Below are 14,961 nucleotides of genomic sequence, written 5' to 3' on the forward strand. Positions count from 1 at the left end.
ATATATACAAGTGCAACAGTGTTTGAACACAAATGAGGAGCTCAACTGCAAAAAACACGATCAGGAAGACAAATCATTGGTAGAAGAAAGCACGTAATACACAAAGCTTCTGCAGAACGAGAGGATCATTTTAATCCTGATGAGTTTTTTTTTTTTTTTTTTTTACATAATTACGAACACGTAAAGAGGGTGCATTTGTTTATCAATCACTTGTCATACAGCAGTAGTTTTTTAATAAATAAAAAGAAAAGACAAATTGACATTCATAATTATGGAATGCTGCTATTTTCAACAAGCAAAATCAACAAATCAATGCAGCATTGTTTAATGTCTATTTTCCTCCAAGGTTTCCATGTTTTCCTCAGGGTTTCTGGTTTTCTTTTTATTTCCCAAATCAGTGGATTGCTATCTGTGAAGATTCTCAGTTATCTGAAAGTTTGTGTAGATCATTTCGAACGGAAACGGAAAAAAAAAAAAAAAAAAAGCACCTCACCTGTGTTCTGAGCTGCACGGCTTCGGGAGAAAAAACGTTTGTTTTAAAAGCACGACGATGCCAAAAATAAACTCCCGAGAGAAATAGTTGTAAAAGGAAGGAGGAAGACAGCTATCAATGACTTCCTTGGTAAGCTACTGTTTAGATACAAGCCGTTGTAACTTTGCATCAGAAATTAAATGAGAAATCAGAAAATAATAAGGACATAATCCTCGGTCTTGCACACGTGCAGTAATACCGGAAAAAATCCGGCAGCAGGCTATTCCCAAAATGCCGCTCTGCTCTTAAAGGCGCCACAACATATGTCACCCGTTACACAGTGTACCATTACTGTCTTTCATTAAAGCCTGTGTAAAGTTCATTAGTTTCAGTGTAGACACGTAGCTTATACACAGGTGTGGCTTATTTATGTTCAAAATAAAAATCTGTGTCAAATTCAGTCAGTGCGGCTTATATATGGGTGCGCTTTATAGTCCGGAAATTACGGTAGATTTTTATTCATTTTACTTAAACCTAGCAGGTATTTTATTTAAAATAATTTTGCATTTCCTCCCACTAACGGTAAAATCCGTGACTTCTGTGTACCTTTGCAACCTTTAATTGAAACGTTTCCAAACTCATCTGAACAGCTTATACACTCTGAACGTTTCGATCTAACCAAAAGTCCAGTCGACGTGTCTCAACTTCCAGAAACGTCATGGGACATAGAACAGCTACAAGGACCCCTAGCTGTGAATGTGTGTGAATGTGATGTTTTTTGCCTGGTGCATTTCCTCCCATCACGAAGAAGAATAAAGATAAAGCAAACAAATGTATAAATGCAAAAAAAGATCCATCACTGATAATGAGTGTGGTCAGTTGTGCGTTTTTATATCCCAGTTTTGCCTTTTTAGTGTAAATATTTTCCTTTACATCAATTTGTGCTATAATTACAATTGTTCTAACAGTCGGCTTTGTATAGACCGTTACAAAATGATTGTGTCACCTCCCAAAGTGTTGCTGCAAATTCTTTATTGGTGCTAAAACTGACCAGGCAGGGAAGCGCAAATGTCAGAGTGAAAGAACAAATGCCTCGTTAAAAGTCCACATAAAGCTGCTCCAGTCATCACTCATGGCTTTATTGCCAGGTCTTTGTTATTTCCAGCCATATTTCTTCACTCCCCCTGTTGGGCAGATAAAGAATATGGTTTCTGACAGAAAAAGACCAACCCATAGTGGGACAGTTTGTGAAATAGGAAGAAGAAAAGGACTTAGAGCTTAGAGATGGATGGCATGAACAAGGGAAGGAGAGATGACAGTTGGTGTATGGAATAGTAATGGAATGATCTAGTGGTGCTGCAGGAGGCCTTTGTTGTAACCAAGTTAGATGCTTCTTTATATCTTAGGCAGTGTGTGGTACATAAAGTGGGGATTGAAGGTTGGTTAAATGTCCAAAAGCACACACCAAAATCTGGTGCAACATCTTATAATTCCCTCCACTCTTCTAAGAGCAAATTGAGACTAAATGTTTAATGCGATGCTCAAAAAGCACATTTATGACCAGGTGTCCGCAAACTTTTGGCAATACAGAGTAGGTACTTTCCAAAAAGAAAAGCTGTCTTTTGTTCTGAAATGTATTGAAGCTCATTGAAGCTCATTAATACATGTTTTATGATGGTGTTTAGTGATGACATGTTGGGGTTTCCTCTCCGTTTAACCGGAAAGCTTGTGTCCCATATGGCACTTTGAAAATCCGATCTGGTCAAGGCTGGATTAGAAATGGAAGTTTTGTCTTTGGTTTATAGATGTGTTCATTTGATGTAGTTTGCTACTGGTACACTGGTGAAATCAAAGGTTAAAGTGTACACATGAATAGTTATAACAGAGGGAAATGTTACTGGACATCCTGGCATTGCAAAATGATGCAAGAACGTTTAAACCCTTGTATCATTCAGTCAAGCTGACGAGAAGAAGAAATCGTGACCGCAAAAATGCAGTGTAAATCACGGCAATCCCTTGCCGATCACGTTCAACCACTGGAACAAACCACTGGAAAGGCAAAATCACTGACTATACCTTTAAGCCCCCCCTGACAGACCTACAGGGAGTGGATCACGGATTCAGGACAACAGGCACCAGCTATGCACACAGAGACAGCTTGTTCTCTCTGGCTGTGAGATCTCTGCTGCAGCTGCACCCACTGTAGCTCCCTCTCTTTCCCTGGCTATTGACAGAGATCGTGCTAGCTCCTGAAACACACCCTCGGCAAACCGATCCTGGCTTCAATATTTCTAACTGTGAGACTGTCGGGCTCAAACTCTAGCAGATCTGCTCCACATACAGTGCAGCTCCCATACGCAGCACAAAGCCAGAGCAAAGCCTCGTTTTAAAGACTCACAAAGTTTATGCGACACCAAGCACGAAAGGCCCGACCCATTTCGTTGGGCGTCATCCTCCAAGCTCTATAAAGCAACACGTCCGACACACCTCTGAGAAAAGAAAGATCTTGCATGCAGCTCTTTGGCATTCGGTAGACTCTAGTGCACAGCATGCCGAGCTAATTGGGACACCTGGAGCATATTGTTCAGCGAAGATTAATGTAGGCTCCAGTATAAAAAAAATAAATACAAAATAAAAAGAAAAAAATGGAAACCATGCAAAAAAAAAATACCATGCAGGATGGCGCCGTGAATGGCAGCCATGACGCTGAGCTCCGCAATTCTTCTACTGTTTTTGTTTGTTTGTTCAGTCATTTTTCTTCAATAAGTTTTACCAGAAACGAACTCCTGAACATTAAGCAACACATCCTGGACAAAATTTCTTCCGATTTTGACTATTCAGAAGTTTTGTTAGACATTTTTGTCGGTGGTACAGCGCTGCTGTTCAAACACGTTTACAGACACGTAAACTCTGCGAGCGCGACTTTCGAACTGCGATCCCAAGCATTCATCTCGCAAATGTTTGTTCGCTTCCTAACAAAACGAAATAACTTCTCCTCACCCGCATTAACAAGCACTTTTCAAAATCTGCTGCATTGTGCTTCACTGGAACCTGGCTGAGTGAAGCCATTCCAGACAACACGCTACATCTGACGGGCTTCCAGCTGTTTAGACTCCCTGCTGCTTTAAACGGCCCACGATCACTCCGGTCCCCAAAATACGCAGAATCACTGGTTCAAATGATTACAGACCTGTTGCTCTCACGTCTGTGATCATGAAGACATTTGAAAGACAGGTCCTGGCCTACCTGAAGGACATCACTGGACATCTGGATCCCCTTCAGTTTGCCTACAGAGCAAACAGGTCTGTGGATGATGCGGTCAACATTGGACTGCATTATATACTGCAACATCTTGACAGACCTGGGACCTATGCAAGGATCTTGTTTGTAGACTTCAGTTCGGCCTTTAATATCATCATGCCTGACCTTCTCTCAGCCAAACTGACCCAGATTTCCAAGCCTGTGGATCAGACAGGCAGCAGACAGTGAGGCTGGGCAAACTCGCATCCAGGTCTCTCACCATCAGCACTGGTGCTCCCCAGGGTTGTGTTCTCCCCCCACTGCTCTTCTCATTGTACATAAATGACTACACTCCTAAAAACCCCTCTGTCAAGCTCCTGAAGTGTGCGGATGACACTACAGTCATCGGCCTCATCCAGGATGGAGAGGAGTCTGCTTACAGACAAGAGGTTAAAGAGCTGTCCATCTGGTGCAACCACCAAACCTGGAGCTCAACATGCTCAAAGCAGTGGAGGTGACCGTTGACTTCAGGAAAAATCCCCCAGCACTCCCCCCACGCACAATCATGAACAGCACTGTAACGACAGTGGAGTCATTCGAGTTTCTGGGTACCACCATCTCTCAGGACCTGACATTGACTCCATTGCTAAAAAGCCCCCAGCAGAGGTTGTATTTCCTTCGCCATCTGTGAAAATTTAACCTGACACAGGAGCTGCGAAAACAATTCTACTTGGCCATCATTGAGCCTGTCCTGTGTAGATCTATAACTGTCTGGTTTGTTTCAGCTACCAAATCAGATATCAGGAGGCTACAGTGGACGGTCAGGACTGCTGAGAGGATTATTGGTGCCCCACTGCACAATCTCTAAGATCTTCACTCATCCAGAGTGGAGAAAAGGGCTAAGAAAATCACTTTGGACCCCAACACCCAGCCCACTATCTTCAAACTGTTGCCTTCTGGTCAGCGCTACAGAGCTCCGTCCACCAGAACAGCCAGGTCCACCATAATAGTTTTTTTCCCCCGCAGGTTATATTCAGCAGTACAATTAAAATATTTATAACTACACATTGTCCATCACAACTGTCACATTTGTACATAGAATCCAAATGGTTCATTTGTGAACTGTGCACTTGTAAATAACATCTGTACATTTATTTAACAACTTTTTTACTCTATATATTGCATTATTTAACCGTCTGGTTTACTATTCTGTTACACTATGTCTGTACATCTCCTGCACTGGAAGCTCTTGACGCCAAGTCAAATTCCTTGTGCATGTAAGCATACTTGTAATAAAGCTATTTCTGTTTCTGATTCTGATAAAGTAGAAAGAGAACTTGTCCTAGCCACATCCTCATTTACTTTCACCTTCCTTGTACTGAAGAAAGAAGGCAGGCTGAGCAGATGTGTTTAGACTTCTCTCAGACAGAAGGGTCATGATGTACCCATTCTGCCTCCAATTTAAGTTGAGTAAGAAAAGAGAAGCCATAAGTACAAGAAGCAACTACAAGAGAGAGTCACATATCACGTTCTTATTGTAATCCGTCTCAAGCCAGATAAGAATTACCCAATAACCTTTCCTTTTTCTTTTGGTCTTTTCTCTTTTGTTATCTCTGAGGTTACTTGGGTCAGCCTCCTCCAACCAGGACATGTGTTTGCAAAACAACGTAATCGTTTCCCACTGCTGCCTTTTTTCCCTTTCAAGCAGGAAATAGAAACACAACAGTTAAGATCTCTTGGTCGGAGGGATGCAGAAGTCTCATATCACAATACTGATAAAAGCTTCCAGCTGACAGAAGATACTATTGACCGCACAGACCACAGGGTCGAGTGCTGGGGGAACAATACCGCCCCAGAACCGATGCTAAATCGATGCTATAAAAAGTCAAAGCGCTCGGCCATATTTGTGCGTGTGCGCGCTATGGCAGCAATAAAACCCTGAACCGAGCCCAAATCTGCGTCCAACTGTTTTCCGGGAAAGAGAAATATTGATCGCGTAGCAATGTTTAATGAGGTCATCCTGACTGTAGAGAGAGACTCGGAGACACTCGCCCGTCCTTAGCAGGAAGCTCCTAACAGGCGGAGTACAGTGGCAATGCAGACGAGCCCAACCTCGTAACATTTATTATCTTAAGAGAGAGTATTTGACACTCAACGGCTGCAAAGGGAGCAAAGACCGAGGAGAAGGCAACGATACGACTGCTAAGGGACCAATTCCTCTTAGAAGAAAAATTCCTAACCTCCCTAGAGCAATAAGAGGGCATATTTAAGTCTGCTTCTTTATCCAATTCCACATCCTCAATTCAGAGGATGATTGGGTTACTTTTCCCTTTTCTTCAGTCCCTCTCTTTCGCCACCTTTTTTTTTTTCCTGATCCGTCTCAGCAGCTTCTCCATCATCGCCTGATAACTCTGCTACTGCAAAGATTCGCATCTCAGTCAGTCTTTCTTTCCATTCCCACAGTTTCCATTTAAATTTAATATGACCTCTGGGCACACGGCCTGGCACACTTTCCTGACCGTGATGTGCAACACCTTGGTATAATGCAATAGCAGTTTCCCTCTTGGACAAAAGGAAAGTCTGGGAAAAAAGAACAAGTGAATATCAGAGAGAGCAAGAGAGAGCAAGGAGGAAGGAACACGAGATGAATATTGCAGCAATAAGCGGCTCAGGTGTGGAATCCCTCAGATCCATGCAATGTGCAGCCAACATCGCCTGAGCCTTTGAAGCAGGCAAAACTGCACCAAAGATAAGAACATGAGAGGAAATTTTCACACTTTTATTAAACTGTTTATCGCTTTTCATTCCGGGAGCTGTAATGACTCAAAGCTTTCAGTGTCTTTCTTTTTTTTTTTTAGGATGGGCTGCTTTCGGGATTTCTAAAAAAATCACCAGGTGAAAAATCCAGGCCTTAAAACCAAACCACATCTTTTCTGGACTGACTTGTGAAAGTCAGTCATACGTTCTGGAATCGTTTAGTCGTGGGTCTTGGCTTCAAAGTCCCAACCGGAATCCCTCAGGTAGGACAGAGCTAGGTGTGTTCACGCATGTTGTTCTCTCAAAGCATCTCAAACTGCACTGCACATTCCTCAAAGTGTACCTGCTACATCTGTCATGGGATATAAAGAGATTTACAAGAGCATTGCTGTGCTACAGTATGTAATAAGAGCAAGTGCAGATGAACCTCGTGATGAGCAGGACACTTTTGGTTCAATATTGTCATAGATGTGTGAAAGTCTTTGTATGTTTTGTATGTAAAATCCTTTGGTAACTGAGGGAATCTGCTGTTGGATAGGAGGAGAATAATAATGAAAAATAACACTGATTATACTGGAGACACAAAAAGGAGAACGAGAGAGCGAGCGAGAGAGATAAAAAAAAAAAAAAATAATAGACAGGCAGAAAAAGAAGTGAGCAAAGAAAGGTCTCTAGGCAGTGCAACCAAGTTGCCACTGGTGGGCCCTTGAGCAAGGCCCTTAATGTTCAACTGCTTAGTTGTATTAATGAGATAAATGTAATAAATGTTGCTGCAGGGAAAGTCTAAATGACATATGGGTAAATGCTAATGCATGTTATTGGCTTTGTACTTGATAATCAAATCTAATCCAATCTAATCATTGTAATCATCTGGGCAGATACAATATCTTATGATCTTAAGAAAACATATCTTAAAAATAAATCAGCAAATTTAGCTAGCCAACACAGAAGCAAACAACTCCCTGACCCCGCTGAAGGCAAAAAGCTAATAAATGAGCAAGCAATAGTCAAATTTTCTTCTTTCCTTTTTTTTTTTTAAATGCAAACAATATGTCAATATTATATATATGTCAGAATAATAACACCAGAATACTTTGGTTTTTAGTTAATATTAATATGGAATTCATAATCCAAACTTCCTTTTTAGGAAGCCTAACATTCTAATTTGTTTTGCTACATGATAAACAAATGTGGGCCATCATTAGACCTTCTGTCTGATGGATATTCTCCTCAAACCTTACACACTTAAAAGCAGACACACCAAGTCATTGAACTTCTACAACTTCTTTTAGGCTTCTTCCATTAGGGGTCGCCACTGCGGATCATCCGTCTCCATACCCCCCTGTCCTGTACATCTGCCTCTTTCAAACCAACTACCTGCATGTCTTCCTTTACCACATCTATAAACCTCCTCCATGGTCTTTCTCTTTTCCTCCTTTCTGGCGGCTCCATCCTCTGCATTCTCCTACCAATGTACCCCATGTCCCTCCTCTGCACATGTCCAAACCATCTCAATCTCACCTCTCTCATCTTGTCCCCAAAAGCTCCTACATGCGCCGTCCCTTTAATAAACTAGTTTCTAATCCTGTTCATGCTCATTAATGAAAATCTCAACATCTTCAGCTCTGCTTCCTCCAGCTCCACCTCCTGTTTTTTAACACAGATTAATATTTTGTCCGGCCCTAATATGCCACCCCAATGAAGGCAAACTAAAAGTCTGCCTTTAGTACTGGCTAATCTCAATATCATTTCCTTTCAAGTTTATTAATACTTTTAATACTCATTTAAACAATGATGCCATGAATACTCTATTTTCCCCTCAGCTAATGATGTGCTGTTAAAAAAAAAAAATAATACGGAAAGGGAAAAAAAACTGCTCTAATGTGTGACTTAACTTTGCACAAAAAGCACAAAAGTGCTATTATGCAGCTCAAAAAAACATTTGCGAGAGAAACTGTGGTGACTAAATCGATCATCTGCTGATTAAAAACTGCCCTAGTTTCCGTCTCCCTTCTCCATCTGTCTCATTTGTTTAAATCCTTTCCTTCAGCGCTACCTGTGTAGAATCCTGCCTTTTCCCTGAACAGCAGAACCTCGCTGGTGGCGCAAACCCTCTACATTTCTCTCAATATACCTCAGAGGACTGCGCAGGACTAAACTGGTATTTGAAGAGGTTAATTGAATCTCTTGCGTCGCTGAGGTATAAAAGATGACTAATAAAAAATAAATAAATAATAAAAGCCACACACCGAAGCTAATCGAGGACCCTGGAGCAATGGTAGATGCCTCTCACCTTTTTGAGAGTTAGAACACACGAGGGAAAGAGAGGGAGATGGAAAGAATAGGATGAGCAAAACAAGAAAAGAAGGACCTCGGTTTACACAAAGAAAGGATAAGAGAAAAAAGGATATCGACAAGAATGGAGGAATTCTCAATACCATGAATTGAGTATGACACGATAAAGCAACAAATCCAATTGATTGGCTTGGGATTCTATAAGTAATTCTCAATTCCCAATTCTATAAGAATAAGTGGCTTGACAAAGAGCTTATGAGGAAGGTTTTAGCTTATCAAGTCATTACAGCCTCAAACAACAATAAAATAAGGCACCAGAGAATATTAGCATCTCGTGTGTGTATGTGGATGGTACTGCTTTCTTTGCTAATTTTATGAACAAGAAAAGCAAAAACAAAAAACCCGGCAAAAAGTAGATTTTTCACACAAATTCATGCATTTCTTAATTTCTGTTTGACTAGTTAGCTTTAGATGCATTTACATTTTTACTGCTGTAAAAACGTAATATACATTATATGAGCAATAGGTTGTGGACACCAGAGCATAACATTCATATCTGCTTTATTACTTTATCACATTATTTTCTCAGCCATTTCCAAGCAACATCAAATCCCAAGTGAAATTCGAATAATTTGCATAAAAGGTTGTGAAAGTTCAAGATGTGAGATCACAAGCTACATTTCTCTCACAGCTGCCACAGTTGATTAGACACCAGACACAAACCAGTGATGACAGAAGCAACAACGGAGCGAGTTTCAGGGTCCGGTTTGCTTTTCGTACTCCGTCTGGTGTTATGCGAAGAGACATAAACCAGCCAGAGGACGTTATCAGACCATGCTACTGAAGATAACTGTGCAGCATAGTCAAGTAGAAAACGAACCGAGACAAGTCAAGCTGTTGCGCTTCTTCCGTGAGAACCATTAAACGTACAGGAGCATTCCCAAGTTTGATAATTCAGTAACATGAATTATTACACTACTTAGATGTAATTGTGTTTGGTGCTGGTGGCCGTACATTACGGGGACCGATCTGAGGCATTATGTAAAATGGTCAGGCTGTGATGCGTATGGACTAGCAAGCGGATTCAATACACTACTGCTTTACTGCCTATTGCAGCTTAGTGGGCTCTGGAGCGCAAGGTGGGAAAGAAACAATGCATGGGGATGTAAGCAAACCAAGAGCTAGGCAAGAAAAAAACAGAGGGGGAAGTAGTGTGTGTGTCAGGGGTTCTGAATAAAGACACTTCGCACGCTGCTCAGAATTTTTAAACAGTCTTAGAATTTTCACCTGATGTTTAACAAAGTAACAGAAGAAAGTGTGTGTGTGATTGTACACACAAATAGAGTAAAAAGGTTCGAGAAAGAGCCAAACACAGAATATGATATGGTGACAAAACCTAATGCCCATAATAACGTGAAACGTTAATAGGTTCCCTGATCATCTACACTCCAGCGCTCGGCTGTACCATAACACAGCTGCTCTTGCTCCCACACTCGACTACTCATCTAGCGCGCGCACACACACAGACATCTTTATCAAAGGCGGCATTGTCAATTTTTAAGCTGGCGCTGGCAAAAAAAACTAAACAAAACACAAACAGATTTGCTAAACAGAGGATGCACGACATGCCGCATCCTACTTCTGAGTGTGTGTGTGTATAAAATGGTTGTGTAAGAACAACCATTTTATATACACACACACACACACACACACACACACACACACACACACACACACACACACACACACACACACACTTAATTCCAGCTGATTGAGGGGAAAACATGACCTAAAAAAAGCCCTCTGATCTCCTCACCCCTCCTCAACACTTCTGCAGATATAACAGTGGCCTGCAATCACTGCATTCAATTTATAGCCATCACTAGGCTGTCTGGTGAATGTAGAACACGTGTGTGTGTGTGTGTACAAACTAGTGTGACTCATTCCGTATAATTAGACTCAAGTTCTGAACTTCCACATCTTCAAAGCAGAGAAATTTTAGCTCTGCTTCAGAATGTAAGACATTTTTATTTATTTATTTTTTTAACTTGCTATGTAGCTACATAAGCGTGACATCTCACAAACGAACTCGCTGCTAACAGTTATTATTAATCGCTTTCCATACGTTACGTTACTCTCACTATCCTGTCCCTGCTGTGTCTCAAGTCTCATGAGACGGGTTGCCACATACAGCAGTTTGGGGAATTAGCGCTCTTCAGTGTTTTACACGACACACGTGCGGCTTCCTCCGTGCTGCCGCTTCAGCGCTTTTTGCTTTAGAAAAAACCTCAACTGAGATTCAGCTTGAATATTCTCATTGGTGATTACTGCTTTAGACCCACAAGGGAAGTTTCAGCGACCTGATCGACCCTTAAAACCAAGTGATAAGCTCTTACCTTGACCCCACGTACGCGGAACTCTGCCAGGGCCCGGCTCATTTTGGCAGAGGCGGCAGGAAGGTCCTTACCGCTGGCAATGACTTTAACTAGGAGAGAATCGTAGTGTGGGGATATCACAGCACCCTGGAAGGCAGAGGCGCTGTCTAGACGAATGCCCATGCCTTCACCACTGCGGAAAACCTGCATAAATATGGAGAGAAAGAGAAAGTGGGATTACTGAATAAAGAGCCTTTATATCAAATCTTAAGCATCATTGGAGAATGCTATGGACAGTGACTACTGATTAAAATTGACTTTATTGATTATTATTTTGTGAGCCAAACACTCCACCACTAAATAGAAAAAAATGAAATGATATGAACAAGCAATGCTGGCTCTGATTTCTTTCTAGCCCAGACTGTAGACACATGCGATGACATTCATGTCAAGCGTAATAGGCTTCATGCGCAATGTCACCGATATTATCTCATGCATCAGATGATGGATAATATCCATTGTTAAAAGCACTATAAAACTGAAACTGAATTAAAATTGTACTCTTGGTATAACAGCAAAAATTGCAAACAATTTAATAACATAATAAATTAATTGGGTCATTGGTTTGTTGCAATACTGCATGTTTTGTAGCATATAATGATAATAGAAAGAGTTGTATTTATTTATGAGGAAATTGTTTCAAAGCATTTAATAGGCATCAAATAGGCACTTCACAAACTTAATGACAATCATTTCTTATTAGAAGTGAAAGTGGTTGTGGTGAGAACTTGCTAGTTTCTAATCAGGGTTTTACAAAAACCAAACAATCCAGAGAGGGAATGGGGAGAAGAGAGGAAAAAAAAAAAAAAAAAAAAAAATAAACCCTTGATGGACCAACACCATCATAACTACACATAACCAGCACCATCACACAAGTGCGGCCATCATTTATTGTGCTCTTTCAATCCTGCCAGAAAATCGAGCCATTAGAGTGCTGATAGTGATGTGTAAGAGAAAAGAGAGATGGAGGTGAGAAGGAATGTGAGGGGAAAAAGCAGAAAGGAGAGAAACAGGAAAAGAAAAGGAAAATAAAACAAAGAAAGGATTTAACTCTGAACGACTAGTCCTTTACACTGGTTACATTCGGAGAGGTTTTTTTTTTTTTGCTTCTGTTAATAGAAAAGAGATTACCCCTTACTCCACCATGCAATCAGCCCAGCTCTTTCAAACCACTTAAACTGACCCCGGTTAATCCGATAAGACTTCAGCCTAAGCTTGAATACTGCTTATCTATTTACATGACTCGATAAGAAAAACTCAAATGGTCTTTAAAATCTATTCATTACAAATAGTAATCACATGAACCCAGCTTAATAAACCGAATCAACTAGCAAAATTTGGAATTAGTTTGGAATAAGAAAAGTTTTTTACATTTAAATATTTAATATTTTAATATACCACAAAGTTAGAGGTGCAGAATCGTATAGGACGTCCTAAGCGATGGAAATACAATTGCGAATTTATTAAACCTGGAAACCCAAACCTGTTTCATCATGACATTGCATCAGTGCGCAAAGCCTGCGGCATTAAGATATGGGTTAGATGGGAATCTTATGGTCAGGTGTCCACCAACGTATTCATATAGTGCTGCTTGGGGTTGGCACTATATCAAATCGAAAGTGACTATCGGCTCTGATGTATGGAAGCGGTTTGGGTTCGAAATCTCTGACGTCGACCAACAAACACTATGCAATTTTTGTCGCCGTGTTGTTGAAGGTAAAAACACCAGAAATCTCTTAATCCACTTTGAAACTGTGCAAGTCATTGAATATGAGGAATGCGCCCAAATACATGCTAAAGAGGAGGCGGAGAATGCCTGAAAGCTCCCACTCAGCAATCAATAAAGCTTTCAATCACTGCTGGTCCTCTGACAAGACGAGCAAAAACATTTAATGACATTGCAATAACACCACATAGCGAAGGACAGGGTACCCATTTAAACCAAGATTTGAGATGCCCAGACGTAAATATTTTAGCCAAACATGCCTGCAACAGCTTTTCACACAGAGTGTCGGGGAAAAGTTTACAGGGTCATCAGAAATGCTGCATTTTTCTAGTTATGTTTCAAATACATATTTTGCCTTTAATTTAACTAAGGTTTATTAAAATGTGATAAAATTCACATTATAATATTAATATCGTCTGGAGAGTGGAAAAATATCGCGATACGAATTTTAGCTCATATCGCCCACCGGTTAGTGCAGCCTAGTTGGAGGAACATGGGAGGCAGAAGTATTTGAATCTGGGCTAGATCCATTTCTGAAAGTGTTAGCATGATATACAAGTCAGTGAAATAAATAAAACTATATATTTATTCCGAGTGTATTATTATGCCTACGCTCTATAGCTTCACACAGCACAAGGACGACATCCTGACAACCGACTCCAAAAACAAAACACGTTTATAGCTCTTCAGTGGCTCGCAAAAATAGCAGGAAAAAAATCGAATTTGACGTGTTCGCTATAGACGTTGAATTTTCCCGGCTCGGGATTTCATAAAGATGCATCACGCGATGAAGTGCATCACAGAAAGCGAAGGTTCTCTAGATCTCATGTCAAATTTGTTGCGTATTGATATTTCAAAACAGTTGTAGGGTTTATTACATTTTAAAGAACATGTACTGTGATCTTGTTTGGCACTGATGAGAACAGCATCAGGGAGACGCAACCCTACCCACACTTTTACATCAAGGTCAAACTGAGCAATTGATCCTCAAGGGGAAAAAAAAAAAAAAAAAAAGATGGGTAGAAGGATGAGGCAAACAAAATAAGCTTTTCTTACTTTTGCTTTGTGGCCCTTTTGTGTTTGCTCCCCCCAAAAAAAACATTATGCTTGCTTTCTGAAAAAAAAGAGGCTTGCAAAGGGCTGCACTTTGCCATGGTCATAGTCTCATAAATGCTTCACACACACAAGAACTTGCAAGGAGATTTGTTTTTTTTAATATGCAAGATCAGAGAAAACCCTGAAAGCATGCCAAGTTCCATGTGAATCACACGTTCGTCTCTCCATTAATTGCTCTGTATGATCTCCCTGTTCAGCTCGGACGAAGAAGGAGATTAAGGTAGCGTGTGGCTACTCCTCCTTAACCGGCAAGAATGCACCACAGGAGGCCTCCATGTTCCAGGAGCGATCTTAAACCCTCTTCATCGACCACTGCTGTGTACTCAAGTAGAAATCCAGGCCTCGGACACAATGCAATTACAAAGTGCACCTGCAGTGCGGAGCGGAAAGCGAGGCCCTCGGGAAGGCAACGAACCTGCTTGCCGAGGCTGTGATAATGAGCGTGAAGGCAACTGAAATTAAGAACGGGACGTTTCAACGCGAAGTTTTAAGCATGGCTTTGACTGCTGCTGTGCCTCTGCTAAGCGAGCATGTTGCAACCGACAGCAAACCACAGCAACGCGGATAATCACAGCAACACAGATATTGCTTTACTGGAGATATTCAGTGTCAAACAAGAGAGAGAGGAAAGAAAAATTGTAGAAAAGCAGCTGCTGTGCATTTAGACTTCGTCATGCTATATTAGGTCTTAGGGTTCTAAACTTTCCCCAAAGCCAAAAAAATGTATTAAATAGAAGTAGATCCAAAGGAAAATGTCAGTCGTGTAGAAACAAGGAACATTTAACAAGCCATCTGTGAAAGAATGATGTACTGTGATGTGCAGTCAGCGTTCACATTCGTCCCAAAGGAGTTTACTAGTCCACTTCAACGCATATCTTCATGGAGTTGACTGTGCACACAGGGGTATTGTCATGCTGGAA

The 14,961-nt window shown here is 41.0% G+C and overlaps 1 protein-coding gene across 1 annotated transcript in view; it reads right to left on the bottom strand.

The window, feature by feature from the left end:
• pcxa (pyruvate carboxylase a) overlaps positions 1-14,961 on the bottom strand; it is a 165,740-nt gene that overhangs the window by 51,890 nt on the left and 98,889 nt on the right. Inside the window, 1 exon segment of the mRNA XM_046868027.1 lies at positions 11,161-11,343. Within this exon segment, the coding sequence (XP_046723983.1) occupies positions 11,161-11,343 (183 nt within the window).

This window comes from Silurus meridionalis, chromosome 15 (genome assembly GCF_014805685.1).
Source record: "Silurus meridionalis isolate SWU-2019-XX chromosome 15, ASM1480568v1, whole genome shotgun sequence".
NCBI classification, from domain to species: Eukaryota; Metazoa; Chordata; class Actinopteri; order Siluriformes; family Siluridae; genus Silurus; species Silurus meridionalis.